At 37.6% G+C, this 23,053-nt stretch overlaps 1 protein-coding gene across 1 annotated transcript in view; it reads left to right on the plus strand.

Annotated features, from left to right (window-relative positions):
* The window catches only part of betaggt-I (geranylgeranyl transferase type-1 subunit beta), a 135,233-nt gene that overhangs the window by 72,696 nt on the left and 39,484 nt on the right, over window positions 1-23,053 (plus strand). The window contains exon 4 of the mRNA XM_067137803.2: window positions 15,260-15,379. Coding sequence (XP_066993904.2) covers window positions 15,260-15,379 — 120 coding nt within the window. The remainder of the gene's footprint in view (window positions 1-15,259; window positions 15,380-23,053) is intronic.

The raw sequence follows: 23,053 nt of genomic DNA on the forward strand, positions 1-23,053 counted from the left end.
GTTCATCATCTTTCCACCCTCTATTGTTTTCTCATACTGCCGACACCAACACCACATGACTTTCAAAGTTGTTCTACACAAGCAGAGGTGGCAGACGAAGAAGTGCACCGCGTTATTGACTCCAGGCAGTATACATTCAAACTTGCACCATATCAGAATCCATCCACCTTTTCTTCTCTGTAGGAATATTAATGCTGTTTGGAATTTTCAGTTTCAGCAAATTTTCTTTTTTTTTTTCCTAAAAAGTTTGTACTATGGTAACTTTCTCCTGTCTGCTCTTGCATTTTTTTAAACTTGACATTCATATCAAAACACTTTCATGTTTCCCTACAGTTATATTGTTTTACAGGATATGATGCTCATATGGAGACATCATACATTCATTTTCCTTTTTATTGATTTGGTGTTAACTTGTCAGATCTACTTTTAGCAGCTTGAGAAAGATCTAGGGTATTGATTGGTATAGATGTGCACTATTACAACATCCCTCACAAGAATAAACAAATAGAGTGATAGGCTGTTCTCTCATGGAAACCAACAGTAATGTCTAGCAATAATTGCTAACAGGGCTGTAGTTGAGAGTATATATGCAGGTATATGCTGTATGCGTTCTACCAAGGCCACACTAGATATACAGGCCATGCTGCTCCCCGACCACCTGAGATGCCACGTCACCAGCGTGAATGGTGCAAGCAAGCACCTTGCTTCATGCACTTTCATTACCTGTCAACAATCTTGGCTGTTTGCATGTTGTTCCTTTGATCAGATCACCCTGTTCTTGACATGGTTAATCATTTCTAGATCTAGTGGTGTCATATATCATTAAATTTGAGTGTTAATTACACAACAGTAACTGAATATGCCATCTACTTGTTGCATTCCAGGTGTAAAAGCAACTATGATCCTAGAAATCTCCTACCAAGTTACATATTATCAACAGAGGAACAATGTTTTACGTCAGCTTTTAGATGTCAACATTCATCCAGTGTTTATTCATACCATGCTCAAGACTTTTAGGCATTACACAGTGACAAAGACTTTTTAAACCATCTGTTAATATTTTTTCACTTCTATTTTATTATTCAACCATCAAGTCCCTAACTTGTAAATTTTGTAAGAATGACTTTTAAGCACCATCACGTTGTATATTTTATCCAATTAATGTCATTTTATTACTAATGGTCTATATTTTGTATTATAATATATATACCTATATCTTTGTTCATTTGACCTATTGTGGCTGGTGATGGTGTCCAAAGACATCGAAACCAGTACCTAATAAAAATGTTATGATCTTGTATCAGTGACATATTTTGTATTGATATAAGGTGGATCATTTGTACTCTCCTTTATTGTGTTAGTCTCCTTTCAATACGGATCAAATATGAAGTTTTTAATATTAAATATTGTTTACTTTCGCATACAAATTTTCCAGTTCAGATGCACACTATACTGCAAAATTCCCTGTTATTTCTTGTCTAGTTAGAGATATCTTGTTTCTTGGAATTCTGAATGTGTTCTACTTCCTTCTGTCTTTGTTAGAGATCTTTTCTTTCTTGAGGGAAAACTTTCAAACGACATTGTAGATATTGTAGTTTTTGAAATTTGTGGGTATGGCATCATTAGTTCATATTAACTGATCACGTTTCACAATTAGCACAGAACCATCAGACCATATCATTGAATCTTCCTGCACTATGTACCTTTCATCCAAATGTTTGATGCATACCTTTGATAAATTAGTAACTTTACAATTACTCCTGTGGATAGCTCTAAGCCATATTTGAGATTTCGTGGGATCTTTAGGATAGGGTTGGTGTCAGGAAGAGCATCCAGTCGTAAAACAGCGTCAAATCCACATGTGTGACACAGTTCGCACCCGCGACCCCACATTGTGTGGGAAAACTGGTAGAAGAGAAGAAGATACTCATTTTAAAATATCACTCTCTTTAAAAAAAATGTCACCCCCTTAAGTGGATTTTCCAGAAACTGTGCGTTCATTTATTTTTAAAAGATTCCAACTACGGCCTACCAATTGTAACGTCTGTAACATCTTCCGTTTATGTGATATATGTATCCTCATATATTCTGGATATTCTGAAAACAAAAATTAGTTTTATTTTATTTTAAAGGAGAAATACCAAATTTTATGTCTGTAATATGTTAGGTTTTTGTGATATATTGTAGATAATCTCGCTACTGTAAGCATACTGGAGCTGATGTTGCCATGGTTACGGCAGTTCATTTCTTTATCCGATTCCTAGAGCAGGGGTAGTGTGGAGCCAATATCTCAATAATGGTTGGTTTTACGGCCTTCAAACATGGATTTTGGGCCCATAGGGCTTACAGAATTTCGTTCTTTGTGTCAAAGGGCTTAAAATGATCTTTGGCTCGTCCTTGTACGACAAATTCGATATTTCACTTATATTAGCCTAGTATTTTTATATCTCCCCACGTCGGTCCCCCCCCCCTAATTGTTTTGAAAATAAAATATATCCTATAGCACTCAGGGATAATGTATCTTTCCATTAGTGAAAGAATTTTTAGAATCGGTCCAGTAGTTCCTGAAATTAGCCATTACATAGAAACAAACTTTACGTCTTTATATATTAATATAGATAAAAGATTAGTGGCAGGTTCATTTGCTTGCATTCTACAGGTTGCTTATAAAGTATTGATTTTAAAAAAAGGACTGAAAACAGTGGATGCATTTTTGTACATCAATTTTAATTCATAATTTGAAAGTGCCACAATTAACAGTGGAAAGTATGTATTTATTTGTTTATTTACTGGTTTCTGGATGTTAACAGCTTTTAAATTTTCTTTGTTTTCTTCTTACCACTTGGTGAGACCCCACCTACCAAAATAATAGACATATCAAGAAATGCTTCCAGTCAAATATACATTACCTAATGTAGAAATAGAGTTTCATGTTCTGTTACAATCCTGTAAATAATTTTGAAAAAAAGTAAAATGAAAATATGTTATGAATATTGTGAAACTGAGAAAAACAAGGAAAAGCAATGGAGTTCCTTTCACTGTTTAATATCCTCATAATTTCATTCTTTCTCTCCCCATTAACCTCTGCAAATCTCTTGTTTCCTCCCTTCTTTGTTATTATGCCATGTTTAGAATAGTAGCATATCGCTTTCATGACAAACATGTTGCTGAATTTCCGTACTGTCTTCTGTTCGAAGAATTCAGGTCCAAATCTAAACTTTGCAAGAATGTCAGTCCTGTCTTTATTTACATCATTGAAGGCTACATCAGCTTCAAAAGCAGCTAATTTTGTCAAATGGCTGTGAAGAAAGGTTGCTTAAGGACATCTCTTCCAAAGTAGAAAATTTAAATTCTCATTAGGGTTCTGTGTATTCGCATATGTGTACATTTCTTGAGGAGTTTAGGTAAGGCTAGTGCCCTGTACACTAGCTTAAAAACTAAAGAATATTGTTCTTATGAGTAAATTGGCAGGGTAATAGACTGATACTTGTCAAAACTATGCTTACACTTAAATTACACGTGAGGTCTTGTTTATTACCCTTATCACTATGCATAAATTCTACTGTCTCCACAAACTTTGCACTGGCAAGCTGATCTAATTGCTCACTTGGCAATAATAAACCTATTAATCTAAATCCTGCCGAGCTGAGTGGATCAGACATTTGAAGGTGCTCAAATACGTCAGCCTCGTGTCAGTAGATTTACTGGTACGTAAAAGAACTCCTGTGGGACTAAATCCCGACACCTCAGCATCTTCGAAAACCGTAAAATTAGTTGGTGGGACATAAAGCCAATAACATTATTATTATTTATCATCATCATCACCATCATCAATGTCCCACTCCAGTCGCCCGGGTGTGGTTAACAATCCTCCTCCACTCCTTTCTGTCCTTCCACTTTTCCTGCTCCATTACTTCTGCCATATCCAATCCAGCTTCTCTAATGTCCTTCCAAATCTGATCCATCTACGTCTTTTTAACCGATGTTCTTAAAAATTTCATTTCTACTGCTTGGATCATACTATCCTGTCTTATTAGTTACCAGCGTTTCTAGTCTGTATGTTACAATTGGTATGAAATACTGTTTATGTAATGTTAATTTTGTTCTCTTGGGTACTTTTATTATTATTATTATTATTATTATTATTATTATTATTATTATTATTATTATTATTATTATTATAATAAATCCTGTACTTCCATCCAAGTTACTGGTAAACTCCATGGTACAGAGTTACAAATTTTCCTCACAAAGCACTGGTAGGACTTTTTCTTACCTCAGTGTTGATTTTACCTTCCTGTATATTGTTTATATGTATCTTCTTTACTGATGTGAACACTACCTAGCCTGTCTATCCTGAAATACTTTCCTTATGAATCAGCTGAAGGAAAATGAAAACTTTGCCTTCATTTTCACCAAAAATGAATACCAAACACTGCAAAACAATTGTAGATGTTAATAACAAGCACCTTGCCTTCTATTTCAGAAGTGAAGAGTATGCCTTTCCAATAACTGAACACTATGGAGTCTACAGTAGAATGTTATTTAGAGCTGTTGCTCAAGTGGTAAATTTCCTATCACCTAGTTTTTTCTTAAATGATTTCAGTTTGCTATGTCTTACATTGTCTGTCAAGATTGTTTGTAAATACTGATTATATAAAATAATATTTGACAGAGTAGGGTGCGTGGCTCTTGTAAGATTTCAGATTTTAGGGTAATTAATCTACTCAACATTTTTTACAAGCATATAACTGTCATATAAATATATTTTTATTAAATACAATTTCTGCCATCATATCCGCTTAATATCACATCACATAAAATGAAATTTTTTATTGTATAGATTAAAATCTACAAAACATTGGTAGAAACACCTGTCAAAATTATCACAAATGAATTTTTCACCTTTGGATCTACTATGATGCCCTCAATGGACTCAGTATATGTTATTCATAAGTTAGAAGTAACAGACATGAGAGTAGCGAGGATGATCACTGGTTCAAACAGGTATGATCAGTGGCAGGAGAGTACTTGGAATGAGAAGATAAAGGGTAAGTTACAAAGGTATAAAGCGGCAGGGAGGGATTAAGTTAGATAGAAATGTAGTAAGCAGTTTGTCCTATGCGGACAACTTGGTCTTAATGACAGACTCTGCTGAAACCATGCATTCTAATACCTTGCAGCTTGAAAAAAGGTGCAATAAGTATGATATGAACATTAGTCTTTCCAAGACTAAAGTGATGGCAGTAGGGAAGAACCCTAAAAGAGAATTGAAAGCCCTTTCCTGTCCCATCGTCGCCGTAAGACCTATCTGTGTCGGTGCGACGTAAAACAACTAGCAAAAAAAAAAAACCTAGTGCAATAAGCTTACAGTTGCGATCAACAGTATTCTGTAAGAACGAAGTCAGCTCCTGGACAAAACTATCTATACACCGGTCTGGTTGCAGACCACTTGTGCTGTGCAACTGCTTTCACATACACACAAAAAGGACCTACCGGTACTATCAGTTTTTCAAAATACTCTTTTGTTCCCTACATGTTCTACCACATAAAATATACACATTAATATATTGTGATAACGCCATTATCTCATCATTAATAAAAATTGGAGTTAAGGCTACTTGCCCATCAGGTGCTAATATACATAACTCACTGAGGATTCCAATAAATGTTGATAGATAAGTAGAAGGAAAACAGATTTAATTTAAGAAGTAGAACTTTTCTCAAGGGCATATATTTTATTAGATTCATTCTTGATCTAACATTGTGTACAACAGTTCCTAAACTTTAACTCTGAATATCCTTTGACCTAGTTCACTCATTCTTTCCATGTCATCGTGGAGACTTTCTAAAAATAATATTGATGAAGTTTTTTCTTCATTTTTCAGTTTCTTTTCTAAATATTTACTTAACACATCACTGTCACTTTCACAGTTTTTTCTTTTTTGTGGACTGCTGGCAGAGCTTTTTGTAGTATAGCAGAAGTCACTGGACTATAAGTTGAAGTCCCTTCAATAATACTTGAATTCCAAGAGTTAGTAGTATGCACACAAGTCTTCTGTTTAAGAAATTATTAGTTTCAATAATTATTTTAGTAAGATGATTGTTAGGTTATATTATATGTTTAAGTTATTTCTGATGCATTAATGAACAGGTGGATAGAACTTACGGCCTACAGACTGCATTTTCCCCTCACTTTCACTACTAGAACTCTGATCTGTACTGTAGGCCTACTACTAAAATAAATGTTATAGAATTATACTTTCTTTCAGCAATGAAAGGTTCCATAAAGTTGAGGGCATCAAGGTAGATTCCTTTTTTCTTTTTTTTCCTGTACAGTAGAACCTGAGGGGAATATGTTATCTCTCAGAGTTCAATACCCTGCCCTCAGAATTTGCCATTTTTTGGCACAACGTTTTCCTGAAACAATGAATTATAATATTTTGACAAAGAAAATATACATGTAGTATTTATGGCATATACACTTATTTTTCATGAAACCGAAAAATGGTGTTCATTCCATTAGGTACGAGATGGAGGTTAGGTAAGCACTGCTTATGTTTTCCAATCTTTTCTTCGATTAAGTCATGAGAACAATAATTACTACTTCTCCTAGTGTAACTTTTTTTACCAATCTATTCCATACAATATGTTTCACCAATAATTAAGTTCAGATAACACTACTCATAACATAACCATAATAAAGCTAATAATTACTGGTACCAGTTTTAGTCCCAATTCTCAGCTCTATAGAATGCCATACGAATCCATGGTCTCCCTGTTACTATATCCAGGGAGTCTATGATTATGCAACACTTCGTTTTTATGCACTAGGAAAATTAATTTTTCGATTTCATCAACAGACCACGATGTTATGTCCGCCATTATCAACCGACTGCCACTGAAAACGGACACGCCTGTTTTCACAAAGCAATCGATCTTCATCCCTCATAGCTAATTGCTGACGATCGATGCTGTGTGACTGGTTCGACTGCCCTCTGTAGGTTTAATTTTTCAGTCGGGTAATTGCAATAGTTCGATCGATCCAGTGTGACAGCCCCCTAAATGTACTGCTGTGGACTTGGAATTTGCATACTGTAGTAGCTTCCCACCTGGCTTATACTCAGTTCCTGGCTCTGTCAGAAATTTAAAATTTAAAATTGCTATGAGGGATGGGATTGGGTTGTACTCACCCTTTAGTAACATTATTAAGTAGGAAATCAAGAAAGTCCCATTCTCTGCTACCCTAAACTTGGTCTCTAACTTCATTCCAGATTAATGTTGAGATGGTTCCTAATATGTAAAAAAGAATGCTTCCTTCCCTCTCCTATCAATCAATCAATCAATCAATCAATCAATCAATCAATCAATCAATCAATCAATCAATCAATCACTACCGATCTGCATTGAGAGCAGTCGCCCAGGTGGTAGATTCCCTGTCTGTTATTTTTCTAATTTTTTCTTAAATGATCGCAAAGAAATTGGAAAATTATTGAACCTTTCCCTTGGTAAGTTATTCCAATCCCTAACTCCCCTTCCTATAAACGAATATTTGCCCCAATTTGTCCTCTTGAATTCCAACTTTATCTTCATATTATCTTTCCTACTTTTAAAGACACCACTCAAACTTATTCGTCTACTGATGTCCTCCCACGCCATCTCTCCACTGACAGTTCGGAACATACCACTTAAATACAAGGTATGTTACAAGTGTTATTATTTTTTTAATATCCACCTATTCAATACAAAGAGATCTTTTTTAGAAATTAAATATTATTATAAAATGTTAAGGGACATGTTTCGCCCATATTAAGGGCATCATCAGCCTCAAACTCAAACCTGTATGGTGAAAAATCAGGATCCTGATTGCTGTTACAAAAAGAGGATATCAATGTAGGTGTCTGTCCAAACATAAAATTTATTAGAATGTCCTTGGCTAAAATCGCAGTATCAAGCTGCATGTCAAAAGTTCACATGATTATACTTTCCGGAGCGTTGAATCAATGCACCCAAAAAAAAAAAAAAAAAAAAAAAAAAAAATTGTTGTGGGTAGAGCAATAAACAACTCAATCTTTATACTGTAATGAAACAGAAATGTGCCTCCTTGAATACTCCTGTAGAGGATCTCATTGTATTGAATAGGTGGATGTTAAAAAAATAATAACACTTGTAACATAATTTGTATTTACGTACATTTTAATACGGACCTAACATGAGAATTATAACATGTAACATACCACTTAATCTAGCAGCTCGTCTCCTTTCTCCCAAGTCTTCCCAGCCCAAACTTTGCAACATTTTTGTAACGCTACTCTTTTGTCGGAAATCACCCAGAACAAATCGAGCTGCTTTTCTTTGGACTTTTTCCAGTTCTTGAATCAAGTAATCCTGGTGAGGGTCCCATACACTGGAACCATACTCTAGTTGGGGTCTTACCAGAGACTTATATGCCCTCTCCTTTATGTCCTTAATCAATCAATCAATCAATCAGTCAATCAATCAATCAATCAATATTCTAAAGGCTGATGCCTTGTCGATGCAACCACTCTCTCCTTTCATTGGCTGTTCGTTTCAGTTCCATGTAATTGTTACAACCTAACCTCTTCTTGATGTCGTCCAAATACTTCATCCTAGGTCTTCCTCTCCCATTCTTTCCCATCACTTTCCCTTCAAGTATGGTTTTGTTTTTTTGTTTTTTTTGCTAGGGGCTTTACGTCGCACCGACACAGATAGGTCTTATGGCGACGATGGGATAGGAAAGGCCTAGGAGTTGGAAAGAAGCGGCTGTGGCCTTAATTAAGGTACAGCCCCAGCATTTGCCTGGTGTGAAAATGGGAAACCACGGAAAACCATTTTCAGGGCTGCCGATAGTGGGATTCGAACCTACTATCTCCCGGATGCAAGCTCACAGCTGCGCGCCTCTACACGCACGGCCAACTCGCCCGGTTTCAAGTATGTTAGTGATGAAAGTGTTGTGTCTGATGACATGTCTAATAAATTTTATTTTCCTGTTTTCCATTTCCTTTAAGAATCTTCTCTCTTCTTTAACTTCCCTTAAGACTTCCAGGTTGGTTTTTCTTTCCGTCCAGCTCGTTCTGGTCATTTTCCGCCATATCCACATTTCAGCAGCTTCAAGTTGATTCCTTTCTAATTTACCCAGAGTCCAACTCTCACTTCCATACTGAAGTGTACTCCATACATATGATTTTGCAAAGGACTTTCTGACATCTATATTCATGTGTGTCCTTACTACAACCCCTAAATACCCTCATAACCATGTGCAGAGATCTATACCCTTTATTAACAATCGTATTTATGTGATTACCCCAATGAACGTATTTTCTTATATTAACACCTAGGTACTTACAATGATCCCCAAAAGGAACATTCACCCCATCAATACAGTAATTAAAACTGAGAGGACTTTTCCTATTTGTGAAACTCACAACCTGACTTTTAACCCTGTTTATCATCATACCATTGCCCACCGTCCATCACACAACACTATCGAGGTCACCCTGCAGCCGCTCACAATCTTGTAACTTATTTATTACTCTATACAAAATAACATCATCTGCAAACAGCCTTATCTCTGATTCCACTTCTTTACACATTTCATTGATATATATAAGAAAACATAAAGGTCCAATAATACTGCCTTGAGGAATTCCCCTCTTAATTATTACAGGGTCAGATAAAGCTTTGCCTACTCTAATTCTCTGAGTTCTATTTTCTAGAAATATAGCCACCCATTCAGTCACTCTTTTTTTAGTCCAATAGCACTAATTTTTGCCAGCAGTCTTCCATGATCTACCCTATCAAATGCCTTAGATAGGTCAATCGCAATACAGTCCATTTGGCCTCCTGAATCCAGGATAACTGCTATATCTTGCTGAAATCCTACAAGCTGAGCTTCAGTGGAATAACCTTTCCTAAACCCAAACTGCCTTCTGTCAAACCAGTTATTAATTTCGCAAACATGTCTAATATAATCAGAAAGAATGCTTTCCCAAAGCTTACATGCAATGCATGTCAAACTTACTGGCCTGTAAATTTTCAGCTTTATGTCTATCACCCTTTCCTTTATACACAGGGGCTACTATAGCAACTCTCCATTCATTTGGTATAGCTCCTTCAACCAAACAATAATCAAATAAGTATTTCAGATATGGTACTATATCCCAACCCATTGCCTTTACTATATCCCCAGAAATTTTATCAATTCCAGCTGCTTTTCTAGGTTTCAACTTTTTTATCTTACTGTAAATGTTATCATAGGTAAATTTTAATACCTCTTTAGTATTACTCAACTCCCCTATCTGGACATTGTCCTTGTAATCAACAATCTTTACATACTGCTGACTGAATAGTTCTGCCTTTTGAAGATCCTCGCATACACACTCCCCTCGTTCATTAATGATTCTTGGAATGTCCTTCTTTGAACCTGTTTCTGCCTTAAAGTACCTATATATACCCTTTCATTTTTCACTAAAATTTGTATGCCCACCAATTATGCTTGCCATCATGTTATCTTTAGCTGACTTCTTTGCTAGATTCAATTTCCTAGTAAGTTCCTTCAATTTCTCTTTACTTCCATAACCATTTCTAACTCTATTTCATTCCAACCTGCACCACCTTCTTAGTCTCTTTACTTCTCTGTTATAATATAGTGGATCTTTACCATTCCTTACCACCTTTAAAGGTACAAACCTATTTTCATATTCCTCAACAATTGCTTTAAACCCATCCCAGAGTCTGTTTACATTTTTATTTACCATTTTCCAGAGATCTTAGTTACTTTTTAAAAACTCCCTCATGCCTGTTTTATCAGCCATATCGAACTGCCTAATAGTCCCAATTTTAATACCTTCCTTTCTTTCACATTTATTTTTAACTAGTATAAAAACAGCTTCGTGATCACTAATACCATCTATTACTTCGGTTTCTCTATAGAGCTCATCTGGTTTTATCAGCACCACATCCAAAATATTCTTCCCTCTAGTTGGTTCCATCACTTTCTGAATCAGGTACCCTTTCCATATGAACTTATTTGCCATTTGTTGTTCATGCTTCCTGTCGTTCATATTACCTTCCCAATTGACATTTGGTAAATTGAAATCACCCGCTACACTCACGTTCCTTTCCTTATTGTTTCCCACATAGCTAATTATCAAATAATTCTGAATCAGCGTCCCAGTCTGCACACTCCAAAGACATCAAGTTGCTTATTATCTTTAGAGATGAGCCTTGTTTTTCTTCCTTAACTTTTTCGTAGCTTACAAATTCTTCTTTCACCAGAAAGAATACACCCCCTCCTACCATTCTTATCCTATCTCTACGATACACACTCCAGTTCCGTGAGAATATTTCTGCATCCATTATATCATTTCTCAGCCATGATTCAACTCCTATTACAATATCTGGTAAGTATATATCTATTAAATTACTTAATTCGATTCCTTTATTTACAATGCTTCTACAATTGAGCACTAACATTTTTATGTCATCCCTACTTGATTTCCAGTTCCCTGTTCGCTTAACAGCACTCCCTATGCCACCCCGTTTCCCTGAATGTACCTGCCTATAACCCTTCTAAACAAGTTTCCTAACTTATATGTACCACTGCGGTTTAAGTGAAGGCCATCTGAGCGCAGATCCCTGTTTCCTACCTACCCATTAGGATCTAGAAATCTCACTCCCAGTTTCCCACATACCCACTCCATAGTCTCATTTAAATCCCTAATCACCTTCCAGTCAGTATCCCTCCTACACAGTATTCCACTGATAACAATCTCCTCTTCCTTAAACCTCATCCATGCTGCATTTACCAGATCCCACACACCCCCAACTATGTTGGTACTAATACCTGCTTGCCTTACGTTGTTAGTACCAACGTGAAAGACTACCACCTTCTCCTTTCCCTCTTCCTTCTCTTCTACTTTCCTCAACATCTGCCTCAGCCTGATTCCTGGATAACACTCTACCCTGGTTCCCTTTCCTCCACACACTTTCCCCACATGTCTAACGATGGAATCCCCCATGACCAGAGCCTCAACTCTACCCACCTCATTTGAACCCCTCCCCTCCTAGTCAGCCCTATCTTCTCTCACTGCTGCAGAAGCTACTTCCTCCTCCCTTTTCTCCCTCCCAGTTCCACCTGTCTTTTCCTTTCCACTAGACTACATTTCCCTTTCCTACCTTTTCCCTTCCTCCTACTTCCACACATATCAGCAACAATTCCCTGTTCCTCATCTTTCCTCGGTTGTTCTACCTGCAGTGACTCGTACCGATTTCTCACAGACACCTGTCCTGAATTCTGATCCTGAACAGAGCCCTTAGCCTGCAATCTCCTTCCTCTTAAAACATTAGATGACCTGTCTTCTACAATTCTCCCATTTCCTTCCCATCCTTCCTTTACACCTACTGTATCCTGTACGTTATTTGAGGGAGGCCTACTTTCCTTCCTGTCTTCTGAGAGAATCCTAATTATCTCCCTCAAACTCTCCAACTCCTCCCTCATACTCCTTAATTCCTGGCCACACCCACAGTTGCAACACTTGCACTACATAGCCATTATTTATGAAATAATGGGAAGAAAAGGGAAAATAAAATAACTTATTCTGTGCAAATAAAAACGAAAGGAAAGAAATATTGCCTATAAAAACGAAAGGAAAGAAATATTGTCTAGGATAGTTCACAGAGATCACACAACAATAAGGTAATTAATATAAGCTACTACTATACTACAATACTACTTAGTTGTACGAATTTTGTTTCTACAACACCCTAACAGAATGAAAATTGCTGTTAATTACTGAAAACCGAAAGTAATACACAGGAATTAGGTCTACACAATTCTAAACTGCAGTTAAGTCTACCCTAATTACTGTAACAGAATTCTAGTAAGAAAGTTAATACAGATACAACAGATTCTATTTCACAGTAATAGAATAAACACACTAATTTATGATAAGATACCTACTATAATACACTACAATGATTTTAAACTATGTTCAGACATATCCTAATAATAATACAACAGGTTCTTACTAAGCACGAACTGAAATGGAAATTACAATTAAAGTTTGAAATTCGCAAGACTACTCAAAATAATTGAATAAGCATTCTTAATTTCTAATAAGTCACTACAATACACTACAACAGTTTAAAAACTACGTTCAGACGTATCCTAATTAGAAAAGGTTATTATTAAACACAAATAGAAATGAAAATTGCAATTAGGCCTAAAGTTTGAAATTCGCAAGAACTGCCGTGCTCAAGGATTACCAACAAAGTTGAACGCGTAGACAGAAGATTATTTCTTTAGTATTACTTTATCCTACTATGCTCTAATAGAAATGAAACCTTGCGTTTGGTTAAATGCTTAAGTATCGAAAGGATTGCCGTACACAAAGAAAAACACGAATATAACAGGCAAGATACTATCTAATATGCCTTATCTTCACTACAATTCTGAACTGAAATGTGGTTATGTGATTATTACAGCTGGTGGATTACTATTATTTTCCCTACTCAACGGGACAGAGAATACAAGTGTCCTGAGTTAATTGCAATTATATCAGTAAGATACCATAATGGCACAGGTTATCTGGCAATAGAAAGCTATACACACTCTGATTTCATTGGGGCTGATGGCTAAGTTGTCCCAAATTCCACGAGAAGAAAGGTAATTTTTGAGGACCTGGTTTTGGAATACAGTATCCCAGGTTTCATAGACAAAAGATTAATAACTGAGGAACCAGTTGGAATGCTTTCAAGCGCACCCCAGCCCTTGATGGCTATGGATGATCATGTTCATATTGAAAGGAAATATTCACCCTTCTGGCATTGTCACATTGGGTTATCATTTTACAGTTACATGCACAACACTCCAGCACCTAGTGGTGAAACAGCTGCATTTTCTCTCCAGCTCATTCTGTGAGGTGGCAGTGGTATGTAGAATTGTCCATGTATATCTTGAACACTATTCTCCATAACATTGCACTACCAAGATATCTAACAGATACTGTATTTACTCGCATAACTCTCTCCCCCCCCAAAGAAACATTCACACTTTTTATTCATTAGTTAGAAGTAATGGACATGAAAGTAGCAAGAATTATTGCAGGTATAAACAAGTGGAAACAATGACAGGAGGGTACTCGGAATGAGGAGGTAAAGGACAAGTTAGGAATGAACTTGATGAATGAAGCTGTTCGCATAAACTGGCTTCATTGTGGGTATGTGAGGTGAATGGAGGAGAATAGGTTACCTAGGAGAATAATGGACTCTGTTATGAAGGGTAAGAGAAGTAGTGGGAGACCAAAGTGACTGTGGTTAGACTCAGTTTTTAACAGTTTGACCCTGACAGTAACACGTCTATAAATATCGCTTTAGTTACACCACACGTTTAAAGATAAAAACTTCATTGTTCCGTATTGAAATTATTGATGTTAAAAATTAAATAATTGAAAAGGAGGTTCAACCTATTCAATACTTAAAAGAAAGAAATGCAGTAATCACATTCCTATTTAAATGGGACCGGTTTCGACCTTAGTCCAGGTCATCATCAGCCGTAAAAACATGTACAATGTTTTGGAGGTCAGTTTCACAAAACTGACCTCCAATATTCATAAACATTGTACATGTTTTTACGGCTGATGATGACCTGGACTAAGGTCGAAACCGGTCCCATTTAAATAGGAATGTGATTACTGCATTTCTTTCTTTTAAGTATTGAATAGGTTGAACCTCCTTTTCAATTATTTAATTTTTACACCACACGTCTCGAAGACGTGCCACTCAAAGCCTATTATTGAAAGTTACATTAAAGTTACCAGACGGAATGAACAAGGAATAGAGGTGGTGGAGGGGATAACTCTCCCCTCCTTATGAGGACTAGATGGCATTCATTCGCACAACACGTCAGAAAATCGTATGGTGTAATTGTCAGGGTTAAAGATAAGAGGTATAGAACTAAAAAAGGCCACAGAACTATCTACAAATAGAGGATTGTGACGGGTTAATAAATTCACAGCGGCTTGCAGGCTGCATGCTGAAAGACATAAGTCTATAATGAAGATGTTTGTATGTATTTATTGTGATTATTAAAGGCATAATGATGATGTGTGTAATTCCAAGTCATCTTACCAGTGAACTGTATGTTTTGTATCAAGCTCTTTGCATGTTGCTAATTGTTTGAATCTAGTGAACCTAATATTTCATTACTGTCTAAAGTAAGTTTAATATCTCATTACAGTCATATGATTATGGAATTGGTCAAGGACCAGAGCAAGAGTCCCATGGAGGTACAACCTTCTGTGCTGTGGCATCACTGGCATTAATGGGAAGGCTGGAAACAACATTTTCATTGAAGCAAGTTAGTACCATTTTCAGATTATTATGATCATTAATGGCATAAAGCTAGTAGCATTTCGTGACATATAATCAGATATGACATCATTTCCAGCAATCAAGAGAGATACATTCCGTTACCAACCTGCGCAAAATAAAAACACAGTCATTGGTGGGGATTTGTCACATCAAATGCACTGCCTACCTAGAAAAGTTTATTAGTTTGTCATTTGCTACATGTAACCAGTCCACACTAATGCACTATCTGGCATAATTAATTCAGTTTTTCACCACTAGCCCACATAGAATGTGCTGCTTTTGCCCTATGGAGTACTTTTTCCCCACACCCCCTTTGCTTGACCCCAGTCATATGATTTTGTCACTATCCGGACCTAACCAATCCAGACCAGTGGTTATGTTAGTAGCTGCACCTAACAGTGTGTAGGAGTTGCCTTGTCCCCAGTTCATAAGTTGGCAAGTTGGCAGCTTCTCTTGTTCACCGCACGATCATGTTGTCCGCAAGAAAATAAAGGGACAGTTATACCGCGCCTAGATATTTGTGCTGCAAGTTGTGACTCATGGTACTAATGTTGCATAGCACAAGGTAAAACTTTGCCTTCTTTCTTATATGAATAACCCAATTGGGAAAGAGCAACAGTTGCACTGCCATTCCAGTTGACCTAAAGCAGAAAATGTATCCACCTGACTGTCTTGACACCTTTACTGAATTGACCTATTATTAAAGAGGAAAATAATTCCTCGATAGCTGTCCAGTGTAAAAATTTCTGAACTTCTTTTCCTAGTGATAGGATATTTGTAGTTTTGGAAATGTTTGCAAGCTTGTGAACAAATACTGTATTTGAGGATAGTTGCCCGGTTAAAACAATAATTGTGAAGTGGAACTGGGAAATGATACAAGTGCCACAAAATGCAAGAATGCGTTTTTGTTTTTTTGGGGTTTTTTTTTGCTAAAATTGATCTATGTGCTGTCGCCAATAATATGGAAAAGAATATAAGTTGAACCAACCTCCCTTTGTAGTTCAAAACCTCTCCGATAGATGGAACCTGGTACAAGTCCAACAGCGTTTTTGTAGGGAGTGATACAAGTGCCAGCACACATTGTGGAACTGTTTGCGTGCTAACGAGTTGTTTACTTGCAGAAAGGTTAGCAAAATGCAAGCTGCGAATGGTGGGACAAAAGCAAAACAACGGATTGTTAACAGAGAACGTTGCATTCACGGACATCCTTATGTTAATGGCAAAGGTAAAATGAAACCAGGGATACTTCTGCCTCCATCGATGGTATGTATATATGATATTTTTTCCACCTGCAGCCATGCATGTAGGTTATGTGTACATTCAAGAGTGCTAACAACATTAAATTACAATAAAACTCTGTCTCATTTAAATTTCATTAGCGTGATCACTTTAACTAAATTAAGATTTCATTATTATAATCCTCATTTGCTTGTTACAGGCGAGCTGCAAGTGTAAATACAAGTGGCGAGACCTGTCGCAGGAGCAGAATTTTACGAGTTTCTAATGAGCAACAGGGAACATACCTCATGAATCGCATAGACATTGTAAACATTGCTAGAAGGCGACATAGAACTTATTCGGATCCCAGCGGCTATGTGTTGTTGAGTTCCGAGTGGAAACAGTCTTGTTCAGGTATGTGCGAAAACATTTAAAGAAATATTTGGTGTGTCCAACAGAAGGCTACAAACATTGAATATGAAGAAGAAATTGGGCAACAGTGCCGACAATGATCAAAGAGGAAGAAACCCTTTGTCACATATCCATAAGTTGAAATATACTGAGGAAGACCATAACCTTGTTCGCGAGCACATACAATCATTTCCGAAAGAAGAGAGCCATAATAGAAGGAATGCTAGTAGCAAGCTATATCTGAGTACTGATTTAAATGTTACTCGCATGTATCATGCATTCCAGCTCAAATATCCTGAATCCCATGTGCAGTACAAGTATAATCAAGGAGTTTTAAAGAACGATTTTCCGAATGTGTCGTTTGGTAAGCCTAAAACTGACACTTGCTGTACCTGTGATCATATGCATATTCAACTTAAAAAGCTTCTCCAGCTACAAAGACTGCAACAGAAAAGCAACTTGAATTACATCAACATAAGGCTGAGAAAGCACTTTATTTACTAAGCCAAGATAGACATGCATCACAGATGCCTTTAACCCTTAGCACTCGCACAGCGGGGCATGCCCGACAATGAGAATATCCCGCATAGATCCTATGTCAGGCAATGCCCGAAATGATTTTTTCCCCTGTATAACTCCTTTGTCGGGTTACGCGTGCTTGAATTACTGGTACAATAAGCTACTGCCATCCTTCGACGACAATTTGAAGCCATGTATAGCTATAATCTCTTTGAAATCAGGCTTTCTGCACATTCTTTGAAGACCATGTCAGTTTGTAAACAGACATTGCTTAGTAACATGGCGTCGTTCGAGAAGCATGAGAAAGAAATAGCTAGACTTTTAGGTGAAAGTGACGTTGATTTCAGCAATAGTGAGAGTAATTTTCAATTAAGTGGTGAGGAAGATATTGCGGAACGAGACTGTGTTGGTGAGTTGAGTGATGAGAATCCTGATAATGAGAAAATTATGCTAAATGGCAGTGCTGGTACCTTTACTGATGGCTGGAGGGAATACCGTGACACTGACTTGTACTTCAAAAGCCCATTCACAGGTACGTCAGTTTATAAACCACCGCAAGTTTGAGTAAACTTTACTTTTTCCAATTATTCATGACTGACAAGTTATTGTCGGAAATTGTGCGCGAGACTAACCGGTATGCTAGTGTAAACATTCAAAAGGTTACGCCCCTCACATGTGAGTCTATTAGGAGGTCGTGGATAGATGTTACTCTTCCTGAATTCAAAGCATTTTTAGGTGTAATCCTAAATATGGCAGTGAACAGTAAGCTTGAATTATGATGTGAGACTGTGTTTTTCAGCAATACTTACAGAAAAAAGCCTGGATTACATCCCGGCGGGTGTTTTGGGAAGTTCCACACAATGCACTATTACAGACAAAAAGTGACTGTCTGAGATAATTTCAGGTTTGAAAATGCTGAACATTGCACCTGAATACTGTATTGTAAAAGCAAAGTCTTCTCCGTACAGGCCATGAAGGCCCTTGGAGAGGTGGAAGGTAAAGGCTTCCACTATCTATAACCTCGGCACTTGATGGGGTAGAGTGGTTAGCTCTAAGCCCGGCTGCCTTTGCCCCCAGGAATTAACCTGGTACTCATTTTTGGTGTAGGCTGAGTGAACCTCAGGGCCATATACACCTCCGGAAGTGGAAATCTCATTTCTTAAATTTTACGACTTCCTGATGGGAATTCGAACCCACGTCCTTCCGGGCGAACCGAGCACGCCTTTACCGCCTCGGTCAGGCAGCCCCTGAATACTGTATTGTACTTGTATTATATTTATTTTGTGTTTGCTTTAGTTGATTTTTTTAATATGCTGTCAGTATGTTTGTGCTGTCTCTTATCCCTCTGCACAGTCTAACCTAGTCAGCGATCGGTGACGGACGTGCTGAGTTGAGGTGCCGGAAGAGCCGGTGTGGAGTGTGACCAGTGAGTGGAAAAGTAAGACGGGAGGGAAGAGGAAGATGATAGGCGTGGATCAATATCGTGCAGCTATTGGAAGATGACAGGGGAGATGGAAGAAGGAAACAGCCAGAAATAAAGGAGGTATAGTGAAAACAAGACTGTTGGGCGAGATGATACTGACGGCAGCGGTGATTATGGTACTGCTAGCTATAGGAGGTGTGGAGGTCAACCCTGGCCCGACTTCCAGCGGCAACATGAACTGGGAAGACATGGAGGTCATAAGAAGAGTGGTGGAAGAAGTATGTCCGTTTGAGCAGATTAAAAATATGATGAAAGAACAAATCAAGAAATTTGAACATATGAGGCGTTGGATACAGGGAAAAACAGACGAGACAATGAGTAAAGTGGAAATCAGCAAGAGAGAAATTATATCACTCAAGGCAAAAATAAAGGAGATGGAGGAAGAGGTGGTGAAGCTGAAAGCAGAAATTGAAGACAGTAGCCGAGAACGAAGGAAGAAATGCTTATTTAAATATTGAACCCTTTAGGTCCATATTGAGGGATACCTACCTTCCTTACCTATCAGCAAAGCTCATGAGATCTGTCTCTTGGGTCGTTTCGGGTTCTTCGTCACTTGCTGAGGTAAAGGTAGGGTTCATTAATTCTAATCTATCTACTGGAATGAAAGGTCTGTTTAAAAGATTCCTATTTATTCAGGAAATTCTGAAGCAATCTGTCACTGGTATCATAGAAGTCAATTGTGTCCACTGGACACCACAATCATTTTTACATAATGGTCAGAACACTGGTGTGAGACTTTAACGTAACTGCCTGATGGGCATTCTTACTAGAAACCATTATCTCAATTATTAATCATTTAAGAAAGGAAAGTCTGGAAATCCTTAAATTCGGCTTCCATGTGAGACCACATGTACCATCATAGTGATTCGTTATGGTCCAGCCCTCGTAACACGAACTTTGGACTCTGGTTATAATTAAGGCCGTCCAATCGGTGTGTGCCACACAGTGGTTCTACGGCATGGACCCTTAATTGAATCGATGTGACCTGCGTCTATGTCATGGACCGACATCTACTCTTCTAAGTTACTTTAAAGTCATTGTGGATGATGACCGCAAGGAAATGATGCTACAATGGCATATGGCCCTAATCTAAGTCACTGAGGTTGATGACCCCCTGACCATCCAAGTTTCTATGCTGAAGGCTAAACACAATTAAGTTACCTCGGTTGATGACCAAAGTTCCACTTTACTATCCCCAGCACATTCACTGCTCAATCAATCAAAGTTCAATAATTACAACAATAGCAATGCTCACAAACTTTGTGGCAGTAAAATCCATTTCCTTCGGATATGTCCCTTTAATCTTTACTTTATTTTTAATATTCCCCAGACAACAAACTAAAATTTCCAGAATGCATCTCCAAGTTATTCACTTGATTAAAGTTATTTCAAAATGCGGTTTCACTGAATTTAATAATTTAATAAATTTAAATGATTTAACGAAATATTAACAAACAACAAATTTTATCTCCGCGGACTCTGGTTTCCTCACAAATTTCTACGCAGCTGCGATGTAAATTCAATATTGCGATGTTTATCTGGCTGGAAAAGAATTTGTTACATCATTCATGTCCAGCTATATATCTCGTATCGTGATATCACACTTTAAAAATCTAATCTAATCCTAACCGTTATTAACACTTGGATATCCTAATAATCCACGTACAAACCAAACAACTCGCCATATAATTACGATGTCATATCTCGTCATTACCATTATGAAATTTTGCACACCCCTCACAGACAAATCGATCATCACGACCATCGCTCTATATTTTGGACAACCCTGAAATTGGGTTACTCTGTTCCTTATACTCAAAGTTCATGGTTTCAAATGTTCATTACGTCCCCAATTACAGTATTTCACAATACTTAGATCATTACCGGCTATGAAATTTCAACTAAATCCAGCATTTTAACGTTTCCCTGGCCGAGAATACAGTCTCAATACCAAGCCTGTCCCGCTAGATAGCTGAGGTGTCTCACCCCAAGCTCGCTTGGCAGTTACAGGAACCACCTGGTTTATTCACAGATGACTGACTTCTCAAAATGCTCCCTTTAAACTCTGCCGACATGATTCAACAAATACGATATTCTAACCAACAAAATGCACAGATATGCTTCAAGATGCCCACACTAATTATACGCGTCGCCAATTATACCGCTATGGATTTCTATGAATTTCTTTCCATTCTCAACATTATAAATATTCCTCGGGCTATCATATCCCGGCTTCAATGACAGGACTCTAACCTGATTCGCACATCTCATCTCAACTCATATAAAACATTCCTCGGGCTTCCGGGTCCCGGCTTCAATGACAGGTCCAACCTGATTCACAAAACCAACCTCTGTTTCCCAGCTCCACAATTATCATCGACAAAGAACTGGAATAAAATCCTCACTAGAAATACCGACGTCTAATATCGCACAATGCATTAATCATGAATAACTTCGCATAAATGATATCGTATTTAATAACTTGATTTTTACGAGAAATGACTGAAACATTCTTCTAGATCTTTTATTGTCAGTCAGACACAGTTTAAAATGGGCATAGAAAAACGTTTCTCTCCGTGACCAAATTCATCTCCCTATGTCCTCACCCGACAGCGCGCTTCCACTCGATTGAAAATGAGTAACCATGGATTATTATTATTAACGTCAAATTGCAGTCAGAAGAATTTTACGTCGAATGAACATCTTACTTTGACATCACAAAATACAGGCAGTACACTCACACGGATGACGATCTACATTGGACGTGATGTCACTTCGAAACCCTATTCAATAACATTTTACAACATTATACGGCTTTCGCAAGACTTCAAAATTTATCCAAGTGGAAAATAAAACCAATGACTCTTTTAGTCGTACTCTCACATTTACAAAACTTAGTAGGGCGACCACTGCGTCGTACATCCCCATTCAAATACACTTTAAGAAATCACGAGACGAGATATAAGAGGTAGTAAGATGGGAAGTCACCTACCTCATGTCGTCACGCCAGTATTCGTCTTAGGGCTCACCTGTGACCCTGGCATTTTATTTAGCCATCTTTACATTCATGGCTGTACATCTCATTATGTTTCTTCAGGTTTCCTGGAATAAAGCATAAAAAAAAAGAAATACCCTTCACTTGTTTGCGGAGCGCACACGATGGATTATAATTATTCCCGCACACGAATTACTTAATCACATTAGAATATTTCAGTACTTTGACCGTCCTATCTGATACACTTATTTCTCTCAAGAAAACTATCTCCCCATGGAGTCAAGACTTAGCCGCAATGGCTAAAATCTGCAGTTGAACTCAGTCTACTTTCGTTGGTTTGATTTAGCAGAGCAGCTCAACAATTTTTCGTCCGCTTTGTATCACAAAATGCCGGAGAAGGAAACTTCGTCATGGCGTCCCTTTATATTTATAGCAGTTACCCCCTCTCTTTGGATCTCTCCCTTTGCCGCCAAGACAATTCCTATAAATTTTCTGACTTACCTAAACTGTAATTTCAAGAGTTTTGAAAGTGACTACATGCTTGCTACATTTCTGGCGGTAGTGTTCATGGACATTTAAAAATTTTACGGGTTCGATTTGTGAGATGATCGACCTCCTTTGATAGGCACTATATTTTTGACTTGGCGTGGTCACGCCGTGTACACGCGCTTTGAAATAGTTCATAAAAATGACTTGAGATTCTTCCGCCGTCGACACGTGTGGTTGACGTCACGTACCCCAGAGCGTGGGACCGAAGGTAATCACCCCCTCGTCACGTGTCAAATCCATGCTATCAAGAATCCAACTTTTAATTATTTTGTTACATTATGCATAATGTTCTTAGGGCACAAAGGTCATGGGTTCATATTTCCCCCAAGACACGAATTCCTTTCGCACAGTGACAAGGAATTTCCTTTAAATACTCCAGATGGCGAAATTTCTAATTTTGACGTCTGATGAAACATGACCTTTGAATGTAAATTCCTTTCCTCTCTCTTATGCAGTTGGTCATATTCTGGTGTGCGGATACTGGT

This window comes from Anabrus simplex, chromosome 1 (genome assembly GCF_040414725.1).
Source record: "Anabrus simplex isolate iqAnaSimp1 chromosome 1, ASM4041472v1, whole genome shotgun sequence".
NCBI classification, from domain to species: domain Eukaryota; kingdom Metazoa; phylum Arthropoda; class Insecta; order Orthoptera; family Tettigoniidae; genus Anabrus; species Anabrus simplex.